The 13,093-nt window shown below is 48.3% G+C and overlaps 1 protein-coding gene across 1 annotated transcript in view; it reads right to left on the bottom strand.

The window, feature by feature from the left end:
• Positions 1–443: 443 nt before the first annotated feature.
• LOC136571773 (osteoclast-associated immunoglobulin-like receptor) overlaps positions 444–13,093 on the bottom strand; it is a 28,923-nt gene continuing 16,273 nt past the window's right edge. Inside the window, exon 3 of the mRNA XM_066572402.1 lies at positions 444–1,771. Within this exon, the coding sequence (XP_066428499.1) occupies positions 1,629–1,771 (143 nt within the window). The 3' untranslated portion in view covers positions 444–1,628. The remainder of the gene's footprint in view (positions 1,772–13,093) is intronic.

A 13,093-nucleotide genomic window follows, 5' to 3' on the forward strand; every position in this document is an offset into this window, starting at 1 on the left:
CTGCCACGGCGACCCCCGAACTTTTTTCGCCCGAGCACGGAATTGCTCGCAAAGTTCGGTGCTCGGGCGAAAAGGGGCGGAGCCGAACACGTTCGCTCATCTCTAGAAGAGACCTTTCCAGTTTACAGCTGCTGCGTCCCAGAGGGTGACTCAGGACACAAGGCACACGCTGAAGAGCTGTGAGGGCAGAGTGGTCACTTGTCACATTGGCACTTACCAGGCTCCTTCCCAGAGGGACACACGTAGCCTTGGCCAGAGCAGCGCTGGGCCTTTTCCGGACACCCCTAGCAGAGGGATGGCCAATATAGAGACAACAGGAATGCAGCTTTGTCACAGGTGACGCTACCTTTTATTTGACCCTCGGCGGTAATAAAGAGAATGCACACATGTTTAATGTTTAAAGTACCTCAATCCATGGGAACCATCAAAATTTACTTGAGGAAACTTGAACAGGCACAAATTCAAAACTGCAGGTAAGACTGAAGATTTGAAGTCAGGGAGGAAACTCAGAATGACACCAGTCCTGCAGTCTCAGTTATCTGTCAGGAGCCGCTCCTGGAAGGGCAACTCTCCAGAGGAGGATAGGGGTAGAGTCACTCCACAGACACTCTGACAGCACAATACCTCTGCACAGTGATCTTGGACTTTTCTTCTCACGTTCTCTCTCAATCTTTCTCTATCCTCACTCGTTATTGGCTCCTGGCATTGGGATCCTCAGGAAACCTCTCCTCTTCCTCCATCACTTCACCACATAAGGGTGATGAATGGGTTCATTCATATTTTCAATATTTTCCGGCATAGTACCATGTTGCAATTCTATGTGGGGAACACATCACGGCATGTTCTTTCTTTTTACGATATCGCCCATTGTTTCAATGGGGCTGGCGGCAGCAGCAACGGCGCTATTGAACGCAATGGGAGAACTCCACAATTCTCCGCCCCGGCTGTGACAGCCGCATGCGGGGGATTCCTTTAGCCCCTCAGTGATGCCAATATATTTTTCAGTGAAAACGCCTCGCATCCCAGGGCTTTCACATGGATTGTGAGGGCGATATCGGGCCGTGAATCACGGTCCAATATCGACTATGCCAGTGTGAAGGAGCCCTAAAACATTACATGCTGATCTGATTGTCCATCACTTCTGATGTGGACAGCACTGGTTAATCAAAGCAGATGTAGTGTCCTGGACTAATGATGCTTAATAATGCACAGTATATATCATGTAGTCAGAGAAGCTGGTGCGGCCATCTTTATTTATCCAGAACTGGAGGGTCCCTTTAAAAACTAAATGTATAGCAGCTGGCTCAGTATCTCTCCAAATGCCCAGAGGAGCAGAGACCAAGCATGTGCCCACCTCAAAATATTTCCTGAGGTGGACGCAAAAAGGCTATTAAATAGAAACTGCAAGTGGCGCTATCTTAACATTAGTTCTGGAATTTTTGAGAATGGAAGATTTTTTTTAAATGAGTGTGAATACAAAACTTGTTTAGAATTATGGGATAGGTTTGACTATAAACCATATTCTTTGTGTGCTGCCCCCTTTACAGCAGTGCAGAAAAATAATGTAACAACAATGAAGCTGAGCTGGCTTTCTAAAAGTTGAGTTGACATCCGTTTGTGGTTGGACATCAGTTATCCTCCGCTGTCCGCTTCTTCTCTCTGTAGCAATATTCTGAGACAACAACTATGATTATTACAAGGAGAGCTCCAGCTACAGAGATGCGGATGGTGTTTCCTCTTGTGTAATCTCTCTGCTTTTCTTCAGCAGCCCCTGTGAATGATAGAAAAAGTCTTTAACCTTTCAGAAGTGCTTCTAAAGTACTCAAGCTTAAGCAAATATTTTTTGTACACTAAGGGCTTAGTCACACGGGCGCATCGGCGCCTGTGTTACTGCAGGAAGGAGACGGCTGCACTTCAGGACAGACGTCTCTCTGCAGCGCCGGAGGAAAGAATATGGGACCGGCTTTATTGCCGGTCATGTGTTTTTTCTTCTGCGCTGTGGGGAGTCGTCCGTCCTGAAGTACTGCCGTCTTCTTCCTGCAGTAAGAGCACAGTCACACGGGCGCACAGATGTCAGCCTCAGTGTAAATATAAGGCCTCATTCAGACCTCATCTGAATAGCCGCGCAAAATGATCGCAACTCTCGTGTGGAAAACTCATGTGAACGGGCTGCTTCAAGCTACTGAAGTAGCTCATTCACACGATCAGAGGTGCGAGGTGTGTGCTTTCAAGGCTCCCATAGGAGTGAATGTAAAGTCCTGCGCAGCTCACACCTCGGAGCCAACATGCAAGTTTGCACTTGCATGTCCTATCTTTGTTTGGTGCGCGCAATTTTGGTTCCTTATAGAAGCACGTTTTGTGCGGCTGCCAGCTGCGCAAAAATTACGTTCATCTGAATGAGGCCTAATATTGTAACCAGCCATCTAAGTGAGTGATGGGAGAGATCGCTCATTGCTGGCAGCAGCCTGTGACATACCATACCATACATAAGTTCCTGTAGCCTTAAACCTTTTAAGTCCTGTCTCACACAACCGGATTTTAAAAAAGTAGCATTATTTATAAAAAGAAAAAAAAATAGGTAATATAAGTTAAAAAAAATAATAATTTTGTCATACTTATATAAAAAAAAACATATTTGGTAACGCCGCATCAATAAAAGTCTGATTTATCATAGTAGCGCATTATTTACCCCACACAGTGAACATCGTCAGAAAAAATAAACAACGTCACCCCGTCTCCAAGGAAAAATCTAATAAAAAGCGATCAATAAAAGTAGTATATGCTCTGAAATAAACTATAGGATGTCCCACAAAAAACAAGCCATCGGCCAACTGTGTAGACGAAAAAATAAAAGTTATGGCTGTCAGAAGATGGCAGAAGAAAATAATTTAAAAAAATAAAATATCTTTGGGAGAAAATAAAAATAGTATAGGAAAAAAAAACATATACATTTGGTATCATAGTAATCATGCTGACCCATAAAATAAATTACGCTGCAGAAACAAGACCCCCCCCCCACCAAAGATTTGTAGTTTTTTTTATTTCCCTTCACAATTTTAAACGTTTTTCAGTATATTATATGGTATATAGGATCTAGAGATGAGCGAACGTGATCGGCTCCACCCCTTTTCGCCCGAACACCGAACTTTGCGAGCAATTCCGTGCTCGGGCGAAAAAAGTTCGGGGGTCGCCGTGGCAGCGCGGGGGGGTGCGGCGGGGAGTGGGGGGGAGAGGGAGAGAGAGAGGGCTCCCCCCTGTTCCCCGCTGCTGCCGCCCGCGCCGCCGCGCCTCTCCCCGCCCCCCGGCGCCCCCCGAAGCTTTACGCGCGGACACTGAAGTCCTCGGCAAAGCCGGTGTCCGGGAGCGTAAGTGTTCGTTAAGAACACGTTCGCTCATCTCTAATAGGATCCAAGCTTGGGGGAGGACTTCCAAGGCAGTTTTCTCTGAAATACTACCTGTTCCACGAGTCACACCAAAAGGCAGCGGGAGCTTAGGGAGGTAGACAAGTGGCTCCGGAGTTGGTGCAGGAAGGAGGGGCTTGGGTTCCTGGAGAACTGGACTGACTTTGCTGTCGGCTACAGCCTCTACTGTAGCCTCCACTCAATAGGGAGATTGCAGCTGTGCTGGGGGAAAAGATGGCTAAAAGATTGGAGGAGTGTTTAAACTAGGGACTGGGGAGGATAGCAAAAAGAGTAACAGGGGGGAAGACAGTGTAGATAGTGACCTGGGGCCAAGTATTGGGAATGGGGGTCAAGCGGGCAGGAAGGGGGGGTCTAGTACAGTTAGAACTAAGAAAACAGCTAACACCATAAGTAACATAATGAAAAATAACAACAACCGTATAAACTGTGTGGCAACAAATGCAAGAAGTCTGATCAGTCAAGTGGGCGAGCTTGAAGCGAGAATGTCTGAAGAAAATTCCGACATAGTAGGAATAACGGAAACATGGTTTGCTGATAAGTGCGTTTGGGCGGTGAATTTACAGGGTTACAATCTCTTTAGAAGAGAAAATAGGAACCAGAAGGCGGATAGTTAGGTCTGTATGTTAAATCCTGCTTAATGCTGAGGCTACAAGATATAGGCGTAGGAGATAAACACGTGTAATCTCTATGGGTAGAAATACAGGGAGGGAAAAATAACAAAATCCTGATAGGGGTTTTCTATAGGGCACCAAAAATAACAGAAGAAACTGAAAACTTATTAAGACAAATAGAAAAGGTGTCAAACCACAATGAAGTAATTATTATAGGAGACTTTAATTATCCGGATATAATATGGGAAGACGAAATCTGGAAATCTCACAAGGATGCTACGTTCTTGAGAACAATTAAAGATAACTATCTTACCCAACTTGTACGGGAGCCAACTAGAGGGAGGGCCATTCTGGACTTATTATTAGCTAACAAACCAAACAGAATTACGGGGGTACAGGTTGAGGGGCACTTGGGGAACAGTGACTACAATATAATAAATTTCCAGCTGTCATTCAATAAGAAGCCTTATCAAGGAGGGAAAAATAAACAAAACTTTAGTAAAGCAAAATTTGATCATCACAGAACTACTATCGGTAACATTAATTGGGACTATGTCCTCGACAAATGGGAGAAGTTTAAAACATCCTAATTACCTCATTTGAGCAGTTCATACCCTTTAAAAACAAAAGAACTACAAGTAGAAGGAAACCAATGTGGCTCGACAAGACTGTAAGAGGGGCAATAAGTGAAAAAAAGAAAGTGTTTAAATTACTAAAACAAAAAGAAACGCTAAATCATACAGGAAAAAACTAAACATGTAAAGAAAAGATTCACAGGGGTGCAGGTTGAGGGACACCTGGGCAATATTGACAACAATATAATTAATAGGAAACTTTATCAGAGAGCAACCAAAACTATATTTTAGTAAAGCAAAATTTGATCAGCTCAGAACTACTATTGGCAACATTAATTGGGACAGAGTCAAATGGGGGAAGTTTAAAAACATCCTAATTACCTCATATAAGCAGTTCATACTCTTAAAAAATAAAAGAACTCTGTCCCCCCTCTCTCCTCTCTATGGGGGATTACTAGCCTGCTTAGCGATCTTCTCCTATTGATTTCAATGGGACCAGCGCTGCTGCTGCCAGCCCCATTGAAAAAAATGGGAATTATCGCAGATTTTTCTTTGCACTGCGAAGCTTCAGTGAAGACATTGCGAATGAAAATGAAACCATAGCTGCTATGGAAATCCTCACTGCAGTTCATGCTGCACGGGTTTTAAAATTCATGTTATGGAAAAATATACGAATTGACATTTAATTCTTGATGTGATTCCTGGTAGTCGCACCTGGATTTTCCACATTGTCTGGGACAAAATCAGTATACAGATCCTCATCAAATTTGCCACTTAGCCTCAGATTTCTGCCATGGAATAAGGCTTAGGTTCACAGCAGAAAAATCTGACATGGATCTGACAATTAAGCCATGTGAACACACCCTTAGGGTGGGTTCACACGAGCGTGATTTTGTGCGTACATACGTCCGCACCTAGGTACGAGCAAAAACACGCGTGAACACAGCTGCGTGCTTGTTGTCAATGGAGCAGCAGCTGCTGCCGGCGGCTCCATTGAAAACAATGCTCTGCCGGCCCCCTGCATTCTTTTTCAGGGAAGGGCTTTACATATAAGCCCTTCCCTGAAAAAGAAACATTTTAGTGCAAAACAAAAAAAAAACTTACCTCTCTGCCGCTGCCGTGACCCCCGCAGGCATGACGAACACATCTGCCGCATGCGGCAGATGTTTCCTTCACCCCTGCTAGTTAAAAGAATACCCTGCTGCTACATCTGCCACATCTGTGGCAGATGCAGCAAAAGGAATTCTTCAATTCTCAACCGCAGCTGTCACACATGACAGCTGCGGTAGAGAATCCTGCTGCCGGCATCCCGTCAATGGCTTTTCAGGGAAGGGCTTCATAAGCCTGTCCCCGGCTCTGTGGTTCTAAGCTATCAGCAGCCATGGATTTAAAATCCCCGCCTGCTGGTAGCTCTAATTGTGATTGGCTGAAGTGCTTCAGCCAATCACAATCAGAGCTACCAGCAGGCAGGGGTTTTAAATCCCCGGCTGCTGATAGCTCAGCAGCGCTACAGAGCCAGGGACAGCGGCAGAAGTCGCCACTGAGCCCCGGCAGTTGTCAATGGCTTTTCAGGGAAGGGCTTCATGAACCCTTCCCTGAAAAGCCAATTAAAAATAGTAGTGTAAAAAAAAAAATTACCTGTCAGCCACTGCTGTGTCCCCCGCGGGGATGAAGAATACATCTGCATGTGGCAGATGTTTCCTTCATCCCTGCTAGTTAAAAGAATTCCCTGCTGCTACATCTGCCACATCTGTGGCAGATGCAGCAGAGGAATTCTTTAATTCTCTACCGCAGCTGTCACACATGTCATAAGCCCTTCCCTGAAAATCAAGTAAAAGTTGTCAAAAAAACAAAAAAATAGATACTCACCTCCCTTCAGCTGCTGGGGCACAGCTGCGTCTTCTCCTGCTGCCCCCTGCACTGTAGTGCTGATCTATCAGCAGGCGGGAATTTAAAATCACCACCTGCTGAAAGAGCTAAATGTGATTGGCTGAGGTGCTCAGCCAATCACAGGCACCTCTCCCCGAATGAATGACATTTTAAATCCCCGTCTGCTCATAGATCAGCACCACAGTGCAGGGGACAGCAGGAGAAGACAGGGCTCTGCCTCAGCAGCTGAAGGGAGGTAAGTATCTATTTTTTTGTTTTTGTAGACCACTTTTACTTGATTTTCAGGGAAGGGCTTATATTTAAAGCCCTTCCCTTAAATCAATTGCCGGCAGCAGAATCCTCTACCGCAGCTGACATGTGTGACAGCTGCGGTAGAGAATTAAAGAATTCCTCTGCTGCATCTGCCACAGATGTGGCAGATGTAGCAGCAGGGAATTCTTTTAACTAGCGGGGATGAAGGAAACATCTGCTGCATGCAGATGTATTCTTCATCCCCGCAAGGGACACAGCAGCGGCTGACAGGTAAGTAATTTTTTTTTTTACACTTCTATTTTTAATTGGCTTTTCAGGGAAGGGTTTATGAAGCCCTTCCCTGAAATGCCATTGACAGCTGTTGGGGCTCAGTGGCAACTTCTGCCGCTGCCCCTGGCTCTGTAGCGCTGCTGAGCTATCAGCAGCTGGGGATTTAAAGCCCTTTCCTGAGATCAATTGCGGCAGCAGAATCCTCTACCGCAGCTGACATGTGTGACAGCTGCGGTAGAGAATTGAAGAATTCTTCTGCTGCATCTGCCACAGATGTGGCAAATGTAGCAGCAGGGAATTCTTTTAACTAGTGGGGATGAAGGAAACATTTGCCGCATGCGGCAGATGTGTTCTCCATGCCCGCGGGGGACACAGCAGCGGCGGACAGGTAAGTAATTTTTTTTTTACACCAAAATTTTTCTTTTTCAGGGAAGGGCTTATATGTAAAGCTCTTCCCTGAAAAACAATTCCAGTGTGCCAGAAGACTGTTATCTTCAATGGAGCCACCGGCAACAGCAGTGGCTCCATTGAAGAGAATGCATGCATTCTCTATGGTGCACGCATGTCCTATCTTTGCAGGCGTGCACCTGCAAAGTACGGACATGTGCACACACCATAGGGAATGCATTGTAGCAAATAGAAGCGTGTTTTTGTTTGTGCGTGCTTATGTACGCACAAAATCACGCTTGTGTGAACGCACCCTTAGAGAAGATTTATATGGTCAATGACTAAAGTCTTACTTGGCAAGATGTGCACAGTTTATCACAATACTTTCACTATTTGAACCATCTAATTCATGATGATACGTTTGCGAGATCCAGTACAACCAATGAGGTCACCAATGAAAAAAAAGAGCAAGAATTTGCTAATTTTGTACCTTGGAGCCAAATGTAGATATAATTGCTGGAACTGGATAGCACCTTACAGAAATAACTTCCCTCATGTTCCATGTCCACACGACTAAAAGGAAATTCTACTATAGATCCATTGGATGCCTTCTGTTCATACAGTTCTTCATTTTTATTTATGTCTTATGGATGTCTAAGCTAAGGCAGGGAGCAGCTAAGTATCATTGGCTGCCACTTATTCACTTAAATGATCACAATATAATACTACTAGCTGATATACCCGGCTTCGCCCGAGTTAATTTGGTACTGGTGTTTATCTGGTGTTCACACGGAAAATCTTATGACGTTGTGGTTACTTTAGAGATACCGAGGAAAAAAATATGTTCACTAGAGATGAGCGAACGTACTCGTCCGAGCTTGATGCTCGGGCGAATATTAGCGTGTTCGGGATGCTCGTTACTCGTAACGAGCACCACGCGGTGTTTGGGTTACTTTCAGTTTCATCTCTGAGACGTTAGCGCGCTTTTCTGGCCAATTGAAAGACAGGGAAGGCATTACAACTTCCTCCTGTGTTGTTCCAGCCCTATACCACCCCCCTGCTGTGAGTGGCTGGGGAGATCAGATGTCACCCGAGTATAAAAATCGGCCCCTCCCGCGGCTCGCCTCAGATGCCCTGTGAGTTAGCTGAGGGAAAGTGCTGTTCTATTGGAGTTGCTGTAGGGAGAGTGTTTGTAGTGAGTGTAGGCTTCAAGAACCCCAACGGTCCTTCTTAGGGCCACATCTACGTGTGTGCAGGCTGCTGTTAGCAGTGGAGAAATTTTTTTTTTTTCTCAAAATGGGCAGTGCAGAGCATTGCACCCGGCATTAGGGACAGAAGTGGTGCTTAGGCAGGGAGAGTGTTAGGAGTGAGTGTAGCCTTCAAGAACCTCAACGGTCCTTTCTAGGGCCACATTTAACTGTGTGGAGTACTGTGCAGGCTGCTGTTAGCTGTGTTGCTTTTTTTTTTTTTTCTCAAAATCGGCGGCGCAGAGCATTGCACCCTGCATTGATACTACAGGCACAGAATTGTGTAGGCAGGGCCACAACACAGTTATTAGTCATTGAATAGGCACAGTGGGCCTTTCCTTTTAAACAAAAGGGAAAAAAGTATATTTGCCCTGCCTCTGTCAGTCCTAAGGGCTCTGTGTACGTGTGTGCTGCGCGGAGAACGTAAAAAAATCAGACGCAACCAGCTACGGTTGAGTGCAGGCTTGCGCCAATTTCTTTCCTGCCTGGGAAATACCTGCTCTGCCACAGTTAATAACTCTGCAACAGTAAAGTTCTGTGACACTTTTGCAGGGCCGCAACACAGTTATATTAGTCATTGAATAGGCACAGTGGGCCTTTCCTTTTAAACAAAAGGGAAAAAAGTATATTTGCCCTGCCTCTGACAGCCGTCAGGGCTCTGGGTACGTGTGTGCTGCGCGGAGAACGTAAAAAAATCAGACGCAACCAGCTACGGTTGAGTGCAGGCTTGCGCCAATTTCTTTCCTGCCTGGGAAATACCTGCTCTGCCACAGTTAATAACTCTGCAACAGTAAAGTTCTGTGACACTTTTGCAGGGCCGCAACACAGTTATATTAGTCATTGAATAGGCACAGTGGGCCTTTCCTTTTAAACAAAAGGGAAAAAAGTATATTTGCCCTGCCTCTGACAGCCGTCAGGGCTCTGGGTACGTGTGTGCTGCGCGGAGAACGTAAAAAAATCAGACGCAACCAGCTACGGTTGAGTGCAGGCTTGCGCCAATTTCTTTCCTGCCTGGGAAATACCTGCTCTGCCACAGTTAATAACTCTGCAACAGTAAAGTTCTGTGACACTTTTGCAGGGCCGCAACACAGTTATATTAGTCATTGAATAGGCACAGTGGGCCTTTCCTTTTAAACAAAAGGGAAAAAAGTATATTTACCCTGCCTCTGACAGCCGTCAGGGCTCTGGGTACGTGTGTGCTGCGCGGAGAACGTAAAAAAATCAGACGCAACCAGCTACGGTTGAGTGCAGGCTTGCGCCAATTTCTTTCCTGCCTGGGAAATACCTGCTCTGCCACAGTTAATAACTCTGCAACAGTAAAGTTCTGTGACACTTTTGCAGGGCCGCAACACAGTTATTAAACTTATTATTCATTCACTAGAGGCAGTGGGCCTTTCCTTTTTAAAAAAAGTTAAAAAATTATATTTGGCCTGCAGGCTTGCGCCAATTTATTTCCTGCCTGTGAAATCAAATCACTGGTAATACAGCATGCTGAGGGGTAGGGGTAGGCCTAGAGGACGTGGACGCGGCCGAGGACGCGGAGGGCCAAGTGAGGGTGTGGGCACAGGCCGAGCTCCTGATCCAGGTGTGTCGCAGCCGACTGCTGCGCGATTAGGAGAGAGGCACGTTTCTGGCGTCCCCACATTCATCGCCCAATTAATGGGTCCACGCGGGAGACCTTTATTAGAAAATGAGCAGTGTGAGCAGGTCCTGTCCTGGATGGCAGAAAGTGCTTCGAGCAACCTATCATCCAGCCCCAGTTCTGCGCCGTCCACTGCTGCAAATCCGAATCCTCTGTCTGCTGCTCCTCCTTCCTCCCAGCCTCCTCACTCCACTACAATGACACATGCTCAGGAGCGGGAAGACTCCCAGGAACTGTTCTCGGGCCCCTGCTCAGATTGGGCAGCAGTGGTTTCTCTCCCACCAGAGGAGTTTATCGTCACTGATGCACAACCATTGGAAAGTTCCCGGGGTGCGGGGGATGAGGCTGGGGATTTCCGCCAACTGTCTCAAGAACTTTCTGTGGGTGAGGAGGACGATGACGATGAGACACAGTTGTCTTGCAGTGAGGTAGTAGTAAGGGCAGTAAGTCCGAGGGAGGAGCGCACAGAGGATTCGGAGGAAGAGCAGCAGGACGATGAGGTGACTGACCCCACCTGGTGTGCAACGCCTACACAGGACAGGTCTTCAGAGGGGGATACACGGGCAGCAGCAGGGCAGGTTGCAAGAGGCAGTGCGGTGGCCAGGGGTAGAGGCAGGGCCAGACCGAATAATCCACCAACTGTTTCCCAAAGCGCACCCTCGCGCCATGCCACCCTGCAGAGGCCGAGGTGCTCTAAGGTCTGGCAGTTTTTCACAGAGACGCCTGACGACCGACGAACAGTGGTGTGCAACCTTTGTCGTGCCAAGATCAGCCGGGGAGCCACCACCAACAGCCTCACCACCACCAGCATGCGCAGACATATGATGGCCAAGCACCCCACAAGGTGGGACGAAGGCCGTTCACCGCCTCCGGTTTGCACCGCTGCCTCTCCCCCTGTGCCCCAACCTGCCACTGAGATACAACCCCCTCTCAGGACACAGGCACTACCGTCTCATGGCCTGCACCCACACCCTCACCTCCGCTGTCCTCGGCCCCATCCACCAGTGTAGTTCAGCGCACTGTCCAACCGTCGCTAGAGCAACTGTTGGAGCGCAAGCGCAAGTACGCCGCCACGCACCCGCACGCTCAATCGTTAACCGTCCACATAGCCAAATTTATCAGCCTTGAGATGCTGCCGTATAGGGTTGTGGAAACGGAGGCTTTCAAAGCTATGATGGCGGCGGCGGCCCCGCGCTACTCAGTTCCCAGTCGCCACTACTTTTCCCGATGTGCCTCCCAGCCCTGCACGACCACGTCTCCCGCAACATTGTACGCGCCCTCACCAATGCGGTTAGTGGCAAGGTCCACTTAACTACGGACACGTGGACAAGCACAGGCGGGCAGGGCCACTACATCTCCCTGACGGCACATTGGGTGAATTTAGTGGAGGCTGGGACAGAGTCAGAGCCTGGGACCGCTCACGTCCTACCCACCCCCAGAATTGCGGGCCCCAGCTCGGTGGTGGTATGTTCGGCGGTGTATGCTTCCTCCACTAAAGCACCCTCCTCCTCCTCCTCCTCCTCAACCTCTGTCTCGCAATCTAGATGTGTCAGCAGCAGCAGCACGTCGCCAGCAGTCGGTGTCGCGCGGCGTGGCAGCACAGCGGTGGGCAAGCGTCAGCAGGCCGTGCTGAAACTACTCAGCTTAGGAGATAGGAGGCACACGGCCCATGAACTGCTGCAGGGTCTGACAGAGCAGACCGACTGCTGGCTTGCGCTGCTGAGCCTCCAACTGGGCATGGTCGTGTGTGACAACGGCCGTAACCTGGTGGCGGCTCTGCAGCTTGGCAGCCTCACGCACGTGCCATGCCTGGCCCACATCTTTAATTTGGTGGTTCAGCGCTTTCTGAAAAGCTACCCACGCTTGTCAGACCTGCTCGTAAAGGTGCGCCGGCTCTGTGCACATTTCCGCAAGTCCCACACGGACGCTGCCACCCTGCGCACCCTGCAACATCGCTTTAATCTGCCAGTGCACCGACTGCTGTGCGACGTGCCCACACGGTGGAACTCTACGCTCCACATGTTGGCCAGGCTCTATGAGCAGCGTAGAGCTATCGTGGAATACCAACTCCAACATGGGCGGCGCAGTGGGAGTCAGCCTCCTCAATTATTTTCAGAAGAGTGGGCCTGGTTGGCAGACATCTGCCAGGTCCTTAGAAACTTTGAGCAGTCTACCCAGGTGGTGAGCGGCGATGCTGCAATCATTAGCGTCACCATTCCTCTGCTATGCATCTTGAGAAGTTCCCTGCAAACCATAAAGGCAGATGCTTTGCGCTCGGAAACGGAGGCGGGGGAAGACAGTATGTCGCTGGATAGTCAGAGCACCCTCCTGTCTATATCTCAGCGCATTCAGGAGGAGGAGGAGGAGGAGCATGAGGAGGATGAGGAGGAGGGGGAAGAGACAGCTTGGCCCACTGCTGACGGTGCCCCTGCTGCTTGCCTGTCATCCTTTCAGCGTGTATGGCCTGAGGAGGAGGATGAGGAGGAGGAGGAGGATCCTGAAAGTGATCTTCCTAGTGAAGACAGCCATGTGTTGCGTACAGGTACCCTGGCACACATGGCTGACTTCATGTTAGGATGCCTTTCTCGTGACCCTCGCGTTGCACGCATTCTGGCCACTACGGATTACTGGGTGTACACACTGCTCGACCCACGCTATAAGGAGAACCTTCCCACTCTGATTCCCGAAGAGGAAAGGGGTTCGAGAGTGTTGCTATACCACAGGACCCTGGCGGACAAGCTGATGGTAAAATTCCCATCCGACAGCGCTAGTGGCAGAAGGCGCAGTTCCGAGGGCC

This window comes from Eleutherodactylus coqui, chromosome 6, assembly GCF_035609145.1.
Source record: "Eleutherodactylus coqui strain aEleCoq1 chromosome 6, aEleCoq1.hap1, whole genome shotgun sequence".
NCBI lineage: Eukaryota > Metazoa > Chordata > Amphibia > Anura > Eleutherodactylidae > Eleutherodactylus > Eleutherodactylus coqui.